Source organism: Ursus maritimus, unplaced genomic scaffold, assembly GCF_017311325.1.
Source record: "Ursus maritimus isolate PB19 unplaced genomic scaffold, ASM1731132v1 scaffold_30, whole genome shotgun sequence".
NCBI classification, from domain to species: Eukaryota; Metazoa; Chordata; class Mammalia; order Carnivora; family Ursidae; genus Ursus; species Ursus maritimus.
The window spans coordinates 1,972,116-1,993,223 of record NW_024425564.1 but is presented as its reverse complement, the minus strand read 5'-3'; the positions used below and the strand labels follow the sequence as shown (position 1 = coordinate 1,993,223).

General features: G+C 55.9%; 1 protein-coding gene across 1 annotated transcript in view; it reads right to left on the bottom strand.

Annotated features, from left to right (window-relative positions):
- CPNE5 (copine 5) overlaps positions 1–21,108 on the bottom strand; it is an 88,285-nt gene that overhangs the window by 21,332 nt on the left and 45,845 nt on the right. Inside the window, exons 9-11 of the mRNA XM_040644674.1 lie at positions 12,700–12,803; positions 8,054–8,158; positions 852–893 (exon numbers count right to left, since the gene is read on the bottom strand). Of these exons, the coding sequence (XP_040500608.1) occupies positions 852–893; positions 8,054–8,158; positions 12,700–12,803 (251 nt within the window). The remainder of the gene's footprint in view (positions 1–851; positions 894–8,053; positions 8,159–12,699; positions 12,804–21,108) is intronic.

The following is a 21,108-nucleotide window of genomic DNA, read 5'->3' as shown; positions in this document are numbered from 1 at the left end:
CTCACAGACTTGAGAGCTTACGGAGGGAGATTATGGGGTTGAAAGCCCCCTTACAACAGCCCTAGTAGTGCCACAGAAGGGAGGAAGTTCCAAAAGTCAGGATGACCTATTGGGTGTGGGCCAACAGACAAGTGGGAGCCATGAGGTTTCTGGACTAGAGCCAGGAGAGGCCCATTCGCGTCTCCATCTATGAACTCCCAGCAACACTGCTCCTCGGGGCACTTACATTCGCAGCCAGGGAGGCTCTGGCCTCTCAAACCCCGAGTGAGAAGTGGCCTCCTCCTGGCCAGGCTTGGCCCAACTGAGGTACTGCGTCCAGGGACCATGTGCGTGCGTCAAAGCTTACCCTTCCCGCAGCCCACTCCCTCAGGGCCTGCTCCCTGCAACAGTTCCTTTGATGCACCAAGGGCCTCCCCACTAGACTCGGGGAGTCTCTGCGGGCTGAGCTTGTCTTCTGCACCTCGGTCACCCCACAATGCTTAGCCTCACACAGACAACATGAATGCTCAGGGGGGTCACTTGTATCTGTACATTCGAATAGGCATGTTTCAGAAAATCTGAATTCTCCCAAATGTGCTGAGGTTTTCGGCCCCAGCTTGTTGCTAGGCAGCTATGTGAGGAAAAGAGGCCTTTTATGCCCCCGGAGCCACGGCCTGCAGGACAGAGATCCTCTGGTGCCTCAGTGGAACCGGGCGGGGACAAGTCCCTGGGGCAGCAGACTTCCCACTGAAGACTCAGGCCCCCTCACCCCCAGAGCTGCCATGGGCCTATGCTCTCCAAGGAGAGGAGAGGCCCATCCACCCCTCCGGCTGCCCTCATCCCTGCTCACCTCTGTCCTCCTGCCCGCTTACCTGCCATCACGATCCCAGTCGTACACCTCCACCTTGATGGTCCTGCAAGGCAAAGGGCCCGTGGTGGCGTGGGCTTGACCCCGCAACTGTGCGGCCCTGAGACAAGACCCTTCCCATGCCCCCGGGGCCAGAAGCAGGTGCAGAGACCCCCACCAGCAGACAAAGGCACTACCTTGAGGCCTTTTAGCAAAGGGCTTAGGGACAGAGACATCTCGAAAGCCGTGTAGGGACTTCCCGGAGTTTCAGGGCCGATGTGGAAAAACAGCCTCAGACTTCAGCTCACCCCACCGTTGGCCACCCCAGCATGAAGCCATAGTGTGGGTTTATCAAGGGTTGGGGGCACCGCGGTGGGAGGGTGGGATCTCAGGCCAGAGCTGGCTGGGCTCTCCTGGGGAGGGGTTACAAGACTACACGCTGGTGGGACCCCCTGCGGAGGAGTCTGAGCGGCGGGGAACCAGCCCCGCCGGGCAGGGAGGGGCCCAGCCACCCGCCCCAGCCACCCCCCCCCCCAGTCAGGGGCGGCCTGCTGAGCTCTTCCATTGCCACGACTGGCTCCTGAGTGAGGGTGTAATTATCTTCACATCTTAGCCTGGCTGCTTTAATTAGTTTGTTTTGACTCCTGTGCCTGGGGCTGGGCTTTGGGAGCCCATTTTATTTTTAGCCCGTTTCCATGGCAACGAGCTAGCCGACCAGAGGTGGGAGGAGGGAGGTGGAGGGCTGCGGGTTAACCCTTGGTGCCGGTGGTCCTCCAGGGAGGCCCAGGGAAGGGGGAGTTGCCAGGGTCCCCCTGCGGGCTCAGGGTCCGGGGAGGCGCCAGAGGCGAGGGAAGTCGGGGTCTTCAGCCGTCAGTCCTAAACGGGGCTCCCAGAGGCAGCGGCCTGGGCCTGTCCTCCAGTGACAGATGTTCTCGCCCAGGGCCGCAGCCCTTCTCGGCGGGTCTGCGAGGAGTCGGCCTCGGGGTGGCGCGGCCCCCAGCAGGAGGCGCTGTGTCCCCGCAGATGAGCCTCCCCCGGGCGTGAGGGCGGGGTGCGGGTCTGCCCGCCACAGGGCAGCAGCTGCTCCCCGTGAAGGACCGCCTGCGAGGTCGTGCACCAGCCGGGATTTGGGGGACCATACTGTTAAATGGGGCAGGCACGGAAGCCCGTCATTTCAAGAAATCCTCTAAATTCTTATGAAAGACAAAAAACGACGTCTCTCTGAAGGGGATTGTGTGGAGAGGAAAAAAAATCTAGGCCCCTGAAGGTGGGCTGTGAGCTGGAAAGAGAGGAAGGAGGCTGGCGTGCGGGTGCTGTGGGAGCTGGAGAGGTCACTGAACCTCTCTGAGCCACAGGCCGTCCTTTTCAGGGAGGGACGATAGCGGCCTTGCAGAGCAGCTGCAAAGCTGAGCGCGCCAGGTGGGTCCCCGTAAGAACGCCGCCTCCTCTCCGCTCTGGCGTTCGGCCACGCTTGGATTGCTTTTCGTGGGAATTTGCTTAAATCAGGGACACTCCTGCCTGGGTACCTGGGCTCTGCAACTTCCAATTCCTGGAATGACAAGGCTGGAAGTGACCTCAGTGGCATCCCAGCCTGGCCACCTGGCCGATCACCGGGGAGCTTTTCAGACATACACAGCCCCAGGTCCAGTTCCTGGCGGCTCTGGGCAGAGCCCGGGGATCTAGCTGAAAGGCTTCCCAAGCGGCTCTGCCGGACATGGTCATTTTCAGATGGGGAAGCTGAGCCCTAAGGGACGTGCCCAGGGTCACAGAGTTGGCGAGGGTCGGAGCCAGGACCCTACCCCACAATGCCAAAGTCCCCCAGTCCTTCCCAGGGCCGCGCGGCTCTGCAGGGGACTTTCGGGGACCCCAGCAAGGAGGGCCTCTCCTGAGACCACCAACACGAGCCCCTCAGGCGACTGGAGCAGTGACAGCCACATGCTCAGAGGCTGTAGGAGGACCCCAGTTAGAGCCACAGCCTTGGATACCTCCCAGAACCACTGAGGAGTTTTTTGTTTGTTTGTTTTTTAAATCCCAGGACCCGAGGGCCTGATTAGTTGGTCTGGATGGTACTCAGGTTCGGGGAGTTTTGGCAAGTCCCCAGGCTGCCTGGAATGCACAGCCAGAGCCACCGAACTTCTCTGGAGGAGAGCGCTGGGTTTCCCCGCAGGCTGCTCACTGGATCCCCTGGGCGTTAGCAATCCTGACAACGGCGCCTCACCCCAGAGGCTCAGAGTCAGTTGGTCTGGGGTACAGCCCGGGCGGGGGGGGATTGTTAGAAGCTCCCTGGGGAATTTTCACTTGCAGCTGAGGCTGAGAGCCCTGGGTGAGATTCCTGTGCAAACTCAGCCCAACCTCCGGGGACAGCTGCAGCTTGGGGTCTGATCAGCCCCAAGGCTGCAGCCTCCAGCACCCGGGGAGGAGGTGAGGGAACTGGTGCCTAGGTTAGGGCCAGGCAGCGGCAGCAGCCACGCACAGCTCCGACTACTCCTGTCCAGCCCTGGCTGGACACCTCACGTAGGCACAGCCCCTTAGCACAGGCCTAATGAAGGCTCGCGTCAGACCAACTGTGACTTCTGTGGACGGGACTCTAGAGGAGGGGCCCCTGGGTGTGGCACAATGAAATGGGCCTCTGCTACCCACAAGACGAACATCTTATTTGGCATTAAAGGCTCAGAACACGGAGCCCCTAATCTGGGAGGCAGCGAGGGAACCAGAGAAGGCTGTGGGTACCGGCTGTGTAGCCCTGGGCAGTTGGCTTACCCCCCACCACCACCCCGGCCTCTGTTTACCTCTCTGTAAGATGGGGTAATTGCACCTACTTTGGGGTTGTTGTGAGAAGTCAGCTACGTCATTCACACGTCATTCACAGCAGTATTGGACACATGTTCTGTTCCAGCCTTTCGTCCCAGCCCCTGTCTCCTAAACAATTGTTATTCACCGTGAAAATGTCAGCTCCACGAGACCAGGGAGTTTGGGTTGCTTAGGTTCCTGCTGTATCTTCAGCTTCTAGAACAGTGCCTAGCATATAGCACGTAATATAAATATTATTAAATCTCTGTCGCCTGACTGAGATCTCTCAACTTCGTGAAGTCACCACAAAGTAACAATTCCGTCCTTCCAGAGAATCACAAAGGCAAGCCCGGAGTGTGTGTGGCTTTCCTCTAATCACGCAGCAGCTCGACTGTGAAGCCAGGCCTGGGGCCGGGAGCCAGTGTCCTGCGGGTCTCTGGCCGCCTGGGGCTGCAGTGACAGAGCTGGGTCTGTGTGGGCCTCAGCAGGCCAGCAGGGCTGAGGGACGCCGGCCAAGACCGCGGGCCTCCCTCTCGGCACAGCCGCACCCCCACAGCTCTATCTATAGTCTCCCCCGAGCAGAGCCGCCGTCTGCCTCCTAATGAGCCTCTCTGGGGCGGGAAGGCGTAAGGGCTGACAGGTCCCCAGGGGTGGGCCCTAAACTGACTGAGTCAGCCCAACGGTCCTAGCGGCTTCGGGGAAGAAGAGGGGTGTCGGGCCTCATTGGGGCAGGCAGTGACACCGGCACCCTCTTCAAATCCACTCATTCAACATTAAGGTGTGAGCGAGGGACAGCAGCCGGACCAGGAGACTCTGGCTCAAGGGGGAATAAACCCTCAAGTTACAGAATGTTCCAGGAGAGAGTAGAGGGACTTCAGGAAGGGCTGGGGAAGTGCTTCTTGTCATCACCCACTTCACCCCACGGGAGGGCTGCCCTGGCTCTGCTCTTGACACCAGCTCCGCTCAGCTGGCTTGCTTGGGTTTGAACTGGAGACACAGCAAAGGCGGGGGTGGGGGGGACACCCTGCCTCTGGAGAAGGCAACTTCCGGAGAAGGGAAATGGACCTTCTCCTCGCTTTGGCAAGATACATAAGCTCCAGTCCTCTGTTTCCCCATCTGTGAAATGGGCATGGCACTAGGACCCAACTTCCAGGGTTCCTGTGAAACTTAAATTCACATAATAAGATAATGTGTTTAAACCAATTAGGGCACAATTCGACCCATGTCTGAAAGACTCAGTGATCTTAACTGGTTTCCACCCTCATTATGCCGAGAAAACTATCCTTCCTCACAGTTCCTTGCTTCTCACCCTCCCGGCCCTCTTCTCCACAGTAGGAGCTGATACTTCTGTTTCGATTCTCCCCTCTCGGCTCCTGCCCCCAGCCGCCCTCTCCAGGTACCCTCTTAGCTCTCTGACCATCTCCGTGTCTCCCTCCTGTTCCCGACCCATGCAGGGCCTCGGCACGTCGCCTCTGCCAGCTCTCTGTCCTCCCCTCCCCCTGGCAGAGCACTGCCGTGCCTGTCCCACAGCTGCCCACTCTGGCTCCCTGTCACCCTTCTGTTTCTGTCTCTCAACCCCAGCTCCAAACACGAATGACCTCTACGTCCCTTTCAGCTCAGATCTAGGCAGATGGCAAGGCCTTTGAATCTTCACCTCCAGGCTCAAAGCAGACCTGCCCCGAGTCCCTGGGCAAGCCCTCCTCCAAACGGACCCACTCACACCCGTCTCAGCCATTTGGCATCAGAGCATGCGGGTCACAAACATAGATTCTGTACCTGCCTGCCTGGCTCCAAATCCTGGTTCTGCCATTGACTGGCAGTAAGATCCTAGGCGAGCTACTTAACCTCTGTGGACCTCAATTTCTTTACCTGTACAATGTGGACAGTATTAGCACCTTTTTCAGGGGAAATACTACATGTTGGAAGAATGAATTAGTTCACATACGTAAATTACCACAGAAGTGCTACAGGAACCTTCGCTACTACTATTACTACTGCTGCTGCTGCTATTGTTATTATGAGCTGTCTGTCTCCCACTCTGGCCCGGGAGCAAGCTAGCAGGGGGGCCTGGGTCTGACGCTCACTATACCCGCAGCCCCAGCACGTGCCCAGGCCCGGCCGGCTTGGAAGGCGCGGCTGCTGGATGAAACGGAACGTGTTCTGTGAGCTGCAAGACGTGCCTCAGGGGAAGAGGAAAAGTGGCTTGTTTTCCTGCCCAAACCCCTCCCTCTCCTGCTGAGAGGGCCTCCCAGACACTTGCACCTCCCAAGCGGCTGTTGGGTACATAGGTCACCCTAGAGCTCTGTGGCAGAGGGGCCGCGTGACATGCCTGGCCCCCTCCATTAACACCACTGTCAGTCACGTCACGGTCAATCTATTCCCGGCCGTGGAGAAGGGTCTGAGCTGCCTGGCCATGCTGCAGGGAAACCATCTGGGGCTCAGCCTGCGAGGGGCGATGGGGGTCTCTGGAGGTGTTCCCCACCACCTGTACCCTCACCTCCTCGGGTGGCCGAACAGTGAGCCCAGGTCTCTGAGCTGTCCCTGACAAGGCTGGGTTCTGAGGGTGCAGGGTTGTCAGGGGTGAGCTGGACCCCCAACAACCTCTGGGTAGTGGGGCCAGAGATCCCAATTCCTCCCGCCCTGGGAGATTTGAACTGCCACGCTCTTCCATCCCCCAACCTTGAATTTCCCCTCCTTTCCTGTCACCTCTCAGCCATTCTTCCAGGAACCAATACCTGCCCCCCCAGCCCCCCACTGGCACCTCCCAGCCTTCCCCAAGCCTCCTTTACACCCTACTGCTCCAACCAGATTGTTCTTCTGCTCCCCAACCCCCCAGAAGCCCCAGGACCCGGCCAGACATGTAACCGGGCTTCGCTTGGCTGGAGTGCCTATTTTTGTCTCCAGACTCATTTTGCACAATTATTTAGCTATCTAAAATGCAGATGTGTGCACATCTGAGCTCCCTGGGGTCAGACTAGAGGCTCCCCAGAGATGGAAACACGGCTCCATTCCCCTGAAAGCCACACAGCTACGGGCATAGCGTTGAGCACATAGTAGTTGCCCAGTGACCGCCTGTGGAACAGACTGGCCGATCAGTCCAAGCTAAGAGGCAGGAAAAGAAGCCACCTCATCTCCTGGATCAGCCACCTCATAGGGCAGCCAGAGGGTTTCCTGGAGGGAGACGGGGGTGTCTGAAGGCCATGGATGCTGTCATTCCCTCTCCACCCCCCACACACACCCCAGTCAGGAGCCACTGTAAGCAGAGTCCCAGGGAGCCCCTGCCAACGGCATCAGCCAGGATGCCCTGAGGGGTCTGTTGGGACACCCCAGTGTTTCTGTCCGGGTGGCCAGCAGAGGCCCAGCTTCCTCGAGGCTTCCCCGGGCAGCCCGGCCTGCGTCCCATCCCGTCTGGCAGCTCCTCCGGCGGCAACAGCGATCACCGGGAAACCAGGCCGGGTTCTCGTGACTTCGCACAGACCGATGCCATCACGCAGCCCCTACTGCCCCCCGCTCCCCGGCACTCGGCACAACACGTTATATGTTTCTTCGTGTGATTATCGGATTCATGTCTGCCTCCCCCACGAGAACGTAAACTCCACAAGGTCGGGTGAAGAGTAAAGACCGTGTGTTTGGTTTCCTGCTGATTTCCCAGCATCTAGCGCGGTGCCCGGCGCACGCTAGGAAGTCACTAAACGTTTGCGGACAAAATGCGGGATTTGGTATTTTATGCACACCCGGGCTTTCTTGTGTAGGTTGTGGCACGTGAGCTTCTAAGCAGCCCTTGAAGGTAGGCGGACGTTTAAAACCCATTTTACAGAGAAGGAAACTGAGACTCCGACAGGTCAAAGCTTGCCCAGATTGACAGCACCTTTTAGTCACAGAGCCAGGGTTAGAAACCGGGTCCCCGGTATCTACACGCAACAACCTACACGTGAACAATGACGGCGAGAGCGGACGCGCAGAGCAGGCTGCAGCACACCAACCAACTTGCACGAATTCTCCGCACTCCGCCCCTCATGCCCCATTCATCTTGGGGTCCTGACTCCCCAGGGTCCATCTGCTAGGAGTCGGGGCTGCTGTGGCCACCCCTGCCTGCATCCAGAAACCCCATTCTGCCCCCACCTGCCCCTCCACTGGAAATCATCAAGAGACCGGCTGCGGAGAGCTCCAGACCGGCACACCCAGCACCCACTGGGGCTCCCTGGCCCCTCATTCCCCCAGTCTGGGGAGGTCCCCACCGGGGGAGGGCTGCCAGACCAGGGGGACAGTGGCAGGGCAGGGTGGGGAGGCAGGCCTGTGAGGAGATGGAGGCAGACACTGCCCAGGGCGGTGAGGGACAGGGACAGCACAGCCACAAGGGGCTCCACCCATACTGCCCGGACAGCTCGCACCTACACCCTATGCCCTGCACCCCGGAGGGACAGGCTCTCATCTCACCGGTCGTAGTCCCCGTTGCAGAGCGCTCTCACAGGAATGGAGAAGGTTTGCCAGACTGGGTTTAGGGTGTTCTTCATGACCTCAGTCTTGTGGCAGATGGTGAACCTGGTGAAGAAGAGACGCAAGGCGTCAGGTCCAAACCAAGGGAGGCAGAATCCAGGTCAACAGAGGGACCCACCGATTAATCTCCGTAGTTGCCACACAGTGGAAGCCAGAGCTTCATGAGGTGATGAGCTGCCCGTCACCAGCAGCATCCAGGCACTAACTATGGCCATTTTTTTAAAAGACTATTTATTTATTTGAGACAGAGAGAGAGAGCATGAGCGTGCACAAGCAGGGGGAGGGGCAGAGGGAGAGAGAGAAGCAGACCTCTGGACTGAGCAAGGAGCCCAGGACCCAGGGATCATGACCTGAGCCAAAGGCAGGTGCTTAACTGACTGAGCCACTCAGGCGCCCCATAGATGGCCGTTTCTTGATGACACTTGAGAGAGGATTCCCAGCAGCAGGTGGGGAGTGTCAGGAGATAATGGGTTCTGCCCCCCTCCCCCGCCTCTCTAGGTGACCTTGAACAAGTCAATCCCTCCTTGTAAACTCAGGGAGTTGGCTGCTGTCAGATGTTCTTCATCTGAGACCACGGAAGGATCTGTGGATGGGATTTAGGGGTTTGTGAACCCCTGAAATCGGGGTGAACTTGGGTGGGTGACTTTGATATGCTTGCTTAGAGCATTGTCTCCCCAGATTCCCATGTTTACGGCTCACCTCCACACTTCCTTTAGGTCTTTACTCATACGTCACCCGTCTGATATAAGCACCTGCCCTGATAGAAAATGTATACCCCTGGTCCCCTGACCCTGACATCCCCTAGTCCCCTTCCATGCTTCTTTTCTATTTTACCTGTTATCATTTGACATTTGACATAGTCTATGTTTCTCCTTATTTATTTTATGGTTTGTCACTAAAATGCAAGCTCTGTAAAGACAAGGGCTTGGTCCTCCTTGATCCCTGGTGTATCCAGACCAGTGCCTGGCACTGAGTAAGTGTGTTCACTAAATATTTTTTTTGGAACAAACTAATGAATAGATGTATGTCTCAGAGGAGAGTTTCCACAGCTTTCACTGGCATTTCAAAGGCAGTGAAAGTGAGGCCCCTGGCTTAGACAATCTTTAAGACACTTTCAGCTCTTCCAGTCTGAATCCACATGCCTGCTTTGCAAACGGAAAGTGTCGAACTGGCTTACCCCGCCGGGCTCCAATCCAGCGTCCCTGCCCACTCCCCATGCCATGCCTGCTGGCCCCGTCCTGGCAGCCTGCCCTGCCAACACGGAGGGGCAGCCAGGAGCCAGAGCGGAGCTGGAGGCAGAGGCTGTCCCCCTGAGATTTCCCAGCCTCCCCCCAGCCACCTCCCAGCCTGGAAAGGTCACCCTGGAAAGTGCCTGGGCCCCGCCCGTGCCCACACAGCCTCTGCCATTTCTTCTCTGGCAATTTTCAAGTCAAAATGTCATTCCTGTCACCAAGGCTCAGCGTTTCTCTTCTCTGCTCCTTCTCGCCCGCCCACTGGAGTGTGGAGATACATGTGGGAGACCTCCCCACACACCCCGGAGCTGGTGACGAGGACAGGAATGGGGACGGGGACAGGAGGGGGCCATGGCTGCCCAAGTTGGGGCAGGCAGTTAAGGCAGGAAGAGGAAAGGGTTGGGGAGGGGGGCGCGGGAGGGAGAATCAGGAGCAGCCACTGGGCTGCAAAGGGAGGGAAGTTCGAGTGTGCAGAGGCCCAGGCTGGGCTCCAGAGACCTCCTACCTGGAACAGTCCCGTCCACCTGCTGTGGCCCCTCCCAGCCCCTCCTTCTCTCTGGACCCACCGACTTCTCTGTCTCTTCTCCTTTGCCAACCAATTTCTTGGCCGGGTCTTCTCAGCTCTTAGCCCAATTGCCTCCCTCAGTGCTTCTCCCTGAGCCCTGTGAAGTCTTGTTTCTGCTTTCAGGCTCTGGTCTGAAGCTGTGTTCTTTAAGGTCCCCCAAGCCCCTCATCACCAAATCCACAGACCCCTCACCTCGCTGCTACATTTGCCATGGGGGCCGGGCCCTGGCATGGAAATGCAGACATCTCCTGGCTCAACTCAATTCACCCCAACATCCACTCAGGGCGCGGTATGGGAGAGCATGAACCCACGGGTCAGACGGGTGAGGCTCCAGTCCCAGGGCCCCTCCTGCCAGCTGTGCAGCCCCAGGCAAGTGGCTTTCTCTCTCTCTGAGCTTCCCCTTCATTGTAAAATGGGGGGGGGGGACCAGTAGCTAACACTGCCAGGCCCCATTCTCATGACACATATGAGCTCATTTGGTCCTCACAGCAACCCTGTGAAGAAGGTGGTAGGATTATCCCGACTGCACATACCAAGAAACTGAGGGGGAGGTTATAGGCGCACTGTCCAGTATGGTAGCCACTAGCCACATGGGGCTGTTTACCTTGAAATTAATCTAAATTAAATTAAAAGTTAAGCTCCTCAGTCACACGAGCCCCATTTCACATACTCAACAGCTACATGTAGCTAATGGCAACCGTACTGGACAGTGAGACACAGAACATTTCCATCATTCCGGAAAGTTCTATTGGGTTAAGAGACTTGCCTAAAGGCACACAGCAGGCAGCCCGCCAGAACCCTGCTCTCTGTCACATACTCACTCTACAGTGCCCGCAGCACAGGCGGTGCTCTGTGGATGCTTCCTCCCCTTTCCTTCCAGGACATTCCACTCCCTGGGTTCCCTCACCGATGACCTTCCTCCTGACCTCTTCCTAACTGGGGGTGTCTCCCAAACCTTCTACTCGTTTCTGCTCAAACCCTGGGTAATCACCCTACTTCCACCAGGGCAGCCTCTGACCTGTGCCCGCAGACTGGCCCACCCTTTGGGAGCCTCTGGGTGGGTGTCTCCCACTGCCCTTGGTGTCCCCTCCTGGAGAGATCCAGCTTATGCTTCAAGTGAAACTCGCCCCCAAATAAACTCACATCGCCTCCCCCATCTGACCGGCTCCTTTGCCATTTTAACACTCTGGGTTTCCCACAGCTCCACTACCGGGGAGGGGCTCTGACTTCAGTGGCCACCCCAGTCTTGCCTGGTGAGGTCTGCTCACTGTCCTTTTGCCCCCGTCCTCCCCTCCCCACTTCCTCCCTGCATTTCCCCAGCGATGCTCGCCTGCGCTCAGCACCTCCCACCTGTTCATGGTGTCAGTCACGAGTCTCTCCCTCTTCCCTGCCCCCTCCCCACCCATCCTACACAGGCTCTGCTAGAACAATCACTGGCAAACACTTTGCAACACACCCCTCTCCTGCTCCCAAACCCCTCTCCTGGCCAGCCAGCCTTCACCTCCGAGACAGACCCAGCCTGACCAGGCATCGCCTCTCCGGAGGGGACCTGTGTGGACATTTCCGTGGGCGTCTGGAACATCAGTCGGCCCTTTCCCTCCCTCCCTCAAGTCAAGTCGAAGTCAACAAGAATTATTTAAAGAAATCCTGCTGGGAGTCCTTTGGTGAGACAAAGACTCCTTTTGTTATGCAAATGATCATACCTAATTTCCCTTGTTTTGTTCGTTCAGGTTTTAAAATCAGTTTTCTCTGGAACTGAAACACACCTCCTCCCTGTTCCTCCCTGCCCCCCAACACACACACACACACACACACACACACACACTCAGAGTTCCAGAATCAAGGGGAACTTGGAGGAGGCCTTTCTGCCCTCCACTCCGGACACCCCTGCTTTGTACTCGCCGTTTCTCTGGCCTGTTATTCTTCCCGCCCCTCCCCCCCCAACCCATTTTCTCCCTCTCCTTCCAAACCTGCTTCCAAGTTCCCCTTCTCCAGCAGTGTTTCTCTAATTAACCTCCCTGGCCCCATCGCTCCCTAGCTCTGCAGCAGCCCGGCCGAAAGTGGCCACAGCCTCCCAGAGCGGTGCCGCCTCGAGAGACCGTGCAGACGGCCTAATCCAACTCGTTCATTTTCCTGATGACGAAATAGGCCCAGAGAGGGGGCATAACTTGCCCCGGGTCCCACAGCGAGTCGGTGGGGTGGACCAAGGTCCCCAGACCCTCAACCTAGAATCCGTGCATCCGTGTGCGTGCCTGACCTACATTTGTCGCCGTGTTGTGTGTGTTTCCGTCATACTGTGGGTGGCTTCCAGATTAGGGAGAGGAGAGGAGGAAATGGGGGCTTTAAAGACGCGTGCGGTTTTGAATGAAGCCTATGGCAAGGTGTGGGGCTCGGCAGGTAACAGGGTCTGGCTGTGCCGTGCTGGGCGTGTGGTAGTTGGGTGGGGGGCACGTGGGGTAGTGGGGTGTTCAGAGGGCTGTGGGTTGAGGAGGGGTGGGCTGGAGACATGCACTGATTTGCGTGGAAGAAGGGAGGGGCTATCAGAGGAGCCCCTTGTTCCCACCCTAGCCCTGCTCTTGCCCACTCCCCTCACCTCCAGCACGCCTAGCACCCACCGTGGCTGAGACCCTCAGAATGGCACTGCTGCTTGGGAGCTGCCCCTCCTCCCCTCCGCTCCCAACCAGGTGTCCGGGCACTACCCCCGAGCAGGAGCCCCCCTGCCTGGCAAGTCACCACACCCCTCCCTCCCTGTTGCCGGAAAGGGGGTGAAGCGCTGTCAGGGAACTTACGTTCCATCCTCATTGCTTCTGTAAAACACCAAGAAGGGGTCGGACTTCCCAAAGAAATCTTTCTTGTCCAGCTTGTTGGCACAGAACTGCATTGTGGCTACATCCTGGTGGGAAGGAGGGAGAACGGGGATGTGAGGCAGGAGACGGCTGGAGGGCGCCCCAATCCCCATGGAAACACAACCCCAAGGCCCTGGAAAACAGGAGGATTCTGAGCACCAAGCTGGTTAAAGGACAGCATGTTGCATTTGCCCTGCACCCACCGAGGGCCAGGCCCTGGGCTAATATTGGGGGGTCTCATTTCATCTTCAAACAACCCCACCAGGCAGGTCTGATGGAGCAGTGGCTGGTGGCGGGGGGGGGGGGGGGGCGGCTGCCGGGGTGAAGCAGGTGGATTCTGGAGCTGGCTGCCCCAGTTTGAATCTTGGGGCACTTTCTAGCTGTGCGACCTCAGACAAGGAGGCAACCTGTCTGAGCCTCAGTTTCCCCTCTGTAACACGGGGCTGATCACAGCACTCACCTCAAAGGGCTGTTGCGAGGACTAAAGACAGAGTGCTAGGCAGAGTGCAGGCACATCGGTACTGATGTGTGCGAATCCGTTATTGTTTTACCCGGAGGCTCAGAGAGGTGACGCAACCCGCCCAGGGCTACTCCGAGCTTGGTCTGCCGACCTCAGAGCCCTCGCTCTGTCCACACCGCCTCATCCCCTCACACCCTGGGTGGCTCCTAGAGGACAGTCCAGATGAAACATCGCTGGGGCTCCCGGGTGGCGCAGTTGGTTAGGCGCCCGGCTCTTGCTTTCCCCTCGGGTCGTGATCTCAGGCTCATGGGATGGAGCCCCCGTGCTGAGCGTGCTGAGCGGGCGGTCTGCTTGGGATTCTCCCTCTCCTTCCGCCCCTCCCCCTGCTCTCGCGCTCTCTCGCTCTCTCTCTCAAATAAATAAATACATCTCAAAAAAAAAAAAAAAAAAGGATGGAACATCACTTTCACACCCACTAATCCATGAGAGGCCCACCCAACTCTCTAAGGTAGATACGGCCCGTTTTACAGCTGGGGGGCCTAAGGCTCAAAGCAAGGAGCGACTCCCCCAAGTTCACCAGGCCGAGCCCTGGGATCTGACTGCCCTGACCAGTTCACGGCCCTGGCTGAAGCCACACTCAGCCCAAGAGCACAAAGAAGGTACCCAGGCCCTGGTGAGGATTGCTGGACCCTTCCCCTCATGTGGCCCCAGCCCCTCAGTTTGCTGCGGCCGACAGGGCACTGGGCAGAAATGCCCCCATGCCCTCTTCTCCATCCATCCCCATGTGGCCTCTTCCACCTGAAAGGTCTGCATCCTGACAGATCCGCTGCCAGGTGGCCAGAGCTCAGGGCTTTGTCTTCTAGTCCCCGGGGCCCAGCCTGCCTTCAGGGCCGGGGCCTGTCGGGAAGTCACCTAGCTCTCACACTGCCCCCTTCCTCTCACAGGGGAAGACGGTCTCGTGAGATCAGTGTCCCTCAGCGCAGTGAGGACCAAACTGATGGCAGGGATGAAAAGGCAACCTCCCGCGTGTTTGAAGGGCACGGGCAAAGGTTTGGGGTGGGTATGGTGTCATGGTTACGAATATGATTGCCGGGAAAAAAAAAGAAAAGAAAAGAAAAAAGAAAATGGTTGCTGGAGCCAGGCTGTCTGCTTCAGTGCCATTCCTTTCTAGCTGTGTGACCTAGAGCAAGTTGTCACCCTGTCTGGCCTCAGTTGTCTCCTCTGTAACACTGGGTACCGGCAGTCCACCTCAGAGGCTTGTTGTGAGGCTGAAATGAGTCGATATGACAATAGTGCTGGAAACAGCGTATGGCGCACACCAGGTGCCATGTCCGTGCAAACTATTACGGTTAATCGTATTCTTGCCCTTCCCTGTACACACCATCTGCGTGGCCTCTGTCCCTGCCCCACCCCCACCCCCTCACGTGCCTTCCCTCAAGGACATTTGACAATAACAAACACAGCGCATCCCTCCCCTCACTCATTCGTTCGTTCAGCACACATTTACCAGACACCATACGTATGGCCAAGTCCCTGAGCTCCTTATCACCTGTAGCCCTTGAGGTAATCCTTGGTGGCTTTTTTATAAAGGAGGAAGCAGGGGGTGGAAGCAGCTAACCTGCCCCAGATCACCAGCGGGTAACTGGTAGAGTGGCAACTCAACACGTATGACCTGACTTCAAAGTCACGTCTCTTCCGGCACGTCACTCCGCTCCCTGAGGGAGAGAGCAGGCCAGTTCATGAGGCCTCCTTCCCGGTTTCTTCAGACTCCGGGGCGGGTATGCGCAGGGAGGGGCTGGCCTTTGGGTTAACCTGGGCCGGAAGTGGCCCCTCAAGGGAGGCGCTGGGGGGGGCAGTGCTGAGGCACAGTGGCCGCACACGGAGGGGCTCAGGTAATGACTTTCATCATGTCCCTTTTCATGGCCTACCCGAGAGGAAGAAGGCACTGGACTGGGGGCTCGCAAGGCCTAGGAGCCCCGGGAATCCTAAAGCCTCCAGAGAAACCTGGAACGTCAGGCCTGGAATAAGAGCCCGGCTGATTTACGGAGCACTTACTACACCCAGGTCACCGTGCGAAGCCTTCTCTTTGCGCACATTATTTCACTGAATCCGCATAACAACCATATGAAGTAACTCCACTACTCTGCCCATTTTACAGATGAGGAAACTGAGGCTTTTAAAGCCTGTCATATGCCCAAGGTCACATAGAGGGTCACCCAGGCGGGGCTTACCCCCTCAGCCTCCCAGAAAGATCTCTAGCCTTCTAAGCCCGCCCCCTGCAGTCACTGTATCTCTGCAGAAGAAAGTTCTGATCCCATTCCATGTTGGAGGGAGGAAGCATTTTCAATGTCTCCCTGGAGAGCTGTCTCCCATGGCCTAGAAAAAGGAGGCGGCCTAGGACCCAGTGGGCTCCTCCCAATGCTGGCTATAGAATTGGTGAGGCCCATGGGAAAGGGGAAATACAACAACAGGCATTAAACTGAGCTCAGGCCCTACAGGACTACACCATTCATAAGCTTACAAAGCCGGCCCTCGCTCCTCCCCACAGGGGCGGTTGGCCGTGGCACCAGAAAATACTGACCTTCAAACTCTGCTGAGGACAGCAGCGGGAACAGTTCTGGGCTCTCAGCCTGAGTTTCCTTATCTGTAAAGTAACCTGCTGGACAGGCCAATGACCCTGTCCTTTAATGCTGGGCAATTTAGGCTTCGGTGCCGATGGCACCGAGAGCATACTGTGACGGGGTGGCAGTGGAGAAGGCTGGCACTCAGGGGACAGTCCAGGAGTCCAGAGCCCCTCCAGCTTCCCCAGGATCCGGCTTGGTTGGAACTCCAGCTGTGACCCCACCCATCTGGATTTCACCCGAAAGAACACAGGCAAGCCACGTGCAACACGCTGCACGGGTTGACTATAAGATACACACATATATTGAACCAACCAAAACCGATGCCACAAAATCCAGGGGTAAGAGCTCTCACTGTTGCTTCTAGGAGAACCCCTCGAGGCCCTGCAAGGTCAGGAAGGGAAGGAGGAAGAGCAGAAAAACACGGATGCAGAACGTAACAGATCATCACTCCCAGGACCACTCAGTGCTCCCCAGGGAGGACCACTGTCCCCACACGGCACCTGACGCAGAATTGTACACAGGAGCCAAGGCCCCCGGTTTGGAGCCACACTTCTGCCACCTATCCACTGAGCAGCCTGCGGCAAGCAATGTCCCCTAAGCCTGGCTGTTCTCCTGGGGGGGGGGGGAATGGAGTAAGAATGCCCCCTGGGACCCCAGCGGGAAGAGTAAAGCCAAGGGCTTATGTCAAACACCGGTCCACGGTGCCTAGCATGGAGCAGCTGTAAGATGGGAGCCAACATTTGTGGAGCGCCATCTACTCCTGGGCTGAACCCCACACAACCGCCAATGTTGAACTGGCGTTAGCTACGAAAGTGGCGGTAGGATATGGCTCTATCTAATCTGTAAGCAGATATTTTTATGGCTGTCAGCTCCGTTAATCCTCTCGCCAACCCCATGAGGTAGGAACCATTATTATTCCCATTTTAAAGATGGGGAAACTGAGGCCCAGAGAGGTTAACACCCTTGCCCGAAGCCACACAGCTGTTAGGAGGAGATGCTGGGATCGGAACAAGACGGTCTGGCTCCAAAGCTTAATAATTGAGATTCCAAACGATGACCCCGAATCATCCCGATAAGTTTAATTATGTTCTGTAGCCTCAGTTTGAGGAGTCAGAGAAGTGTGAAATCCATTTTAGAAAGGCCTCCTCCGTGCAAACTAGTTAAAATTACAGAAAGAAAGAAAAAAAAAAAAAAAGGAAAGAAAAGCCTGGCTCTGAAATTCAGCTAACTGGAAAAATCCTCCAGTGAGCTACACCTTATCCCCGCTGAGGGCAAACACCTGAGGTGTTGCTGGCCCCCGATTCGGCCGCTCAACCCAATCTGCCCTCCCTAACCCAATCTAGATCCCGAAACATTCGCCAAAAGCCCATTGTGATCATCGGTACTGTTGTGCCATTGCCGAATGCACGGGGATAAAGCAGACCTGCAGTGAGACTTCTAGGCTGTGACCGAGGCAAGCTCCTTCCCTCACGGGTGCGCGCCCCATGGGGAGTCCTTGAGACAAGGAACTGTAGCTGTCTGGGGACTAGGCTTGTTTTCTTCTTAATTTAATTTCATTTAAATTCAATTCATGAACATATCCTGTATTACTAGTTGCAGAGGTGGAGCTCAGCGACTCATCAGTTGCGGAGGACACCCGGTGCTCGTTCCATCACGTGCCCTCCTTAATGCCCTATCCCCCCACCCACCTTCCGGGGGACTGTGCTTTTGGAGGTGGCTCTGAGGTATGTCGATAGTCATATCACGTGGACAAGGCTTGGACCGCTCCCCTTAAATGCAGGTGAGTGAATGGACCCCAGGAAGAGTCTGGGGGGTGGCGATAGAGGGACTGGGCCAGCGGGATGAGGAAGCAGCCAGTCCTGGCTGAGGTCAGAGGTCCCGCTGTGTGCAGCCCCAGCTGGAGGCGGGGCTCTCTGAGCACGTGGAATGCTTTCCCAAACCCCACGCCTCTCTGGCATCAACTGTGGAGAAGATAAACAGCTCCTGCAAAATATAATTTCCTGCAATTTCTGCCTTTTCGCCCTATCTTTTTAAAAAAACATATTAAGTTCTTCTAAAACAGCAGGATTGCCTCAATTTGCATCTTTCCTCCGCATGTTAATCAGGCTGCTGGGGAGACTACAGCAAACAGCCTTTCTCTCCAGGGTTGCCTGGCCTACTCCAGCGCGGTAGCCCTCCCTGACCCAGACAGGGCTCTGCAGGTCAGAGTTCAGGCCCAGAGGGCAGCAGGTGGGCTGAAGGCCAGGAGAGGGTAGCCACACCCAGGAAGGGAGAAGGGAAGCAGGGTCTGGCTGGCCTGCTCCAGGCTCAGAACAAGAGTAAGGTAAATGCAAAAATTTGGAAGGAGCCCAAAAGCTCAGTCACCAAACTCAAGTTTAATGTGACATCTTGAAAAATCAAAGTCAGTGCAAAAACCCATGACAGGGGCGCCTGGGTGGCACAGCGGTTAAGCGTCTGCCTTCGGCTCAGGGCGTGATCCCAGCGTTGTGGGATCGAGCCCCACATCAGGCTCTTCCGCTATGAGCCTGCTTCTTCCTCTCCCACTCCCCCTGCTTGTGTTCCCTCTCTCGCTGGCTGTCTCTATCTCTGTCAAAAAAAAAAAAAAAAAAAAACATGACAAATAAAACATCCACAATGTAAATAAAGCCATTTTACAATGGAAGAAACGGAGGCACAGAAAAGTCAAGTAACTTGCTCAGAGCCACACAGCTAGTAAGCAATGGATCCAGAGCCCAAGTGCTTACCCACTTTGCCCTCCTGTCCACACACTACCCCCTCAAAAGAACTTTTCAATAGATGGAACCATGGTGACATTTATTGGCTTCTCTTCAAAGTTTGCTGGGTTTTCCCAATTTCCCAGAACTAGTACATTGTCTGTTTTAGTCCGAAAAAAAGATAATCAGTTAAAAAGAAAAAGAATCATTAGCCATAACTCTGAAATTCAGCACACCAGCAGGAGGGACCACAACGCAGAGTCGAGAGTGATTCTGTGACCTCTGAGAGGGCTCCCGCATTCACAGAAGGGCCCAGAGCCCCAGCTCCCCAGGATAAAACTGCAGAAACACGGGGCCTGGGGTGCAGGTGTTTTGGGGTATACACAAAGACCCCGTAGGCTACAGCCGATTCGAACACAGATGGTGGGTGGAGGAGTTGGTCTAGGAGATCGGGCCTGTCGCTACACATTGACTGTAATAACCCCGAGGGGGTCAAGCTGGGCTTTTCTCTGCCGTCTTAATGACTGACTTCTCAAACAATCTCGTCAGCTGTACATCTGTTGATTTGGTCATTCAGACGCTGAAAACCCCAGATTGACCGTTTTCCCTCCCACGCATGGAGCCTATGTGTCTGGGATACCAACCAAAATCCATCAATTAAAGGAAGAAAATGGAACGATTTGGCTAGGAGGATGTCCGTGGCGGTGTGGATGATACTGTTTCCTATAAGAGAATAGACTGAATAAATTATGGCCATCCATAATAGAGGAATAATATATAGCCATTAAACACATGTTTTCAAAGAATATCTAATGACACGGGAGGGAACATAAATCCAGATACCATATTCTACTAATTAGAAGGAAAACACTATATAAACACCTAGAAGAAAGGAGGAAATGCAGCAAACGCGCTAAAATGTCAACAACGATTATCTCTTCGTATCTTCTATCACGTCCACTGCGAACATGCTATTTTTTAGCATCAGGAAAAAATGTTTTTGTGTTGTTTTCTTTTCTTTTTTTTTTTTAAACCAGCGGGATGATTTCTAAGACCAAAAAATTACAAACTAACTTGTAAAAGGGTGACGTGCGACTTCTGGTCGTGGATCAGGCAAGATCCTAGCCACAACACACATCTCTCCCAAATACCGACCTTCATACTTCTGAGCCTCAGAAAGGCCTCACCACTTCCCCTCTGCTTCACCTTACCTCTTTTTTCTTATCTTTCTCCCTTCCTCCCAGGACTCTTCCCTAGGGGCCCACATGGAGACTCTGGGCTCTCCCTGATGTCTCTCCCGAGAACAGTGAGAACATGTCCCTGATGTCTGTTCTGACTTTATCAAGATTCAAAACTGCTAAGCAGGCCCGTTCAAGGTCCTGCACCATCTAGCCTCCTACTCCCATGTATTCCCTCACCTCTCTGGCGTCACTCATCACTAACTCCCTGCCCCAGGGCCTTTGCACAAGCTGTTCTCTTTGCCTGGACCCATCTTCTTCCAGGTAGCTGCAAGGGCTTATTCCTTCACCTGTATGTATTTGGGCCTATTATATGGTATTATCCATGGATTTTCTTTCAGGATGGTAAAGAGTGCTATAAAATACTTGCTATTAAAGCAGCAGCAACAGGTCTGATGAAGTTAAGGACCCCTGCTGTACTGTGATTGCTGGTTGGTATTTCTGTCTCTCATAGTAAATTGGAAACTCTGGGGGGTGGGGGGGAAGGACTGACCCGAGGCATATTTGCTAAAACTAATGAACACATGCGAGCAAGCTAGTGATACCTAAGGGGTGGGGGTGGGGGGAGCCAGGGCAGCCACAGGTGAGAAGCTTTGGCTCCCCTGGCTTGTGAGAGGTGAGCTCACTCTCACCAGTGTGTACAGGGACCTGAAGATGCGCTATCTGGCCAGGAACTCTCTAGAAGCCCAGCCACTCACCACGCCTGCTGAAGGCTCCTGGCCCCACAAAGATCACGAAGCCCACCGCCGCTCTTTGCACCGTAAAGCTTACGGCTTCACCGTGGCTGAGGGAAGTACTCCCTGAGGATTAGGAGTCCACGGCTCAGCAGTCTGGGGCTGATGCCTCAGCCTCTCTGTGTCTGTGGGCTGGGGGCGCTCACCCCGCCCCACCGCCCAGCCCCGCGGTGACGATCAGATAGACTGTGAACACCAGGGGCTCCGGTCAGCCCTGCGGACCATGCAAATGCTGTCAGTATGAGAGGGAATAATGATGGTTTTACTGCTGAGCATAATTAAATCTTGGGTGACTCAGAGGCCCGTCAGGAGCTCAAGCTCATCATTGTCAACGTCAAGTATCAGTGAATAGTATTTTGGATCAAATTCTGATTGTTGCAACTTTCTGGGTATTTAAAATATCGAGGAGCAAGGCTGTTTCTATAACCTATCGGAGCGTGCTGGCGACCCGCCGGAGTCCACTCCGCGCCTTCGCTAGTCCCCAGCCGCCCACACGGTCCCTGTGGATGGAGGGTTTGTCTACTTAGGCAGAACGCATTCACTTGAGCAGAAAGCCTGCTCTGGTGAAGGGGGGGGAAAAAA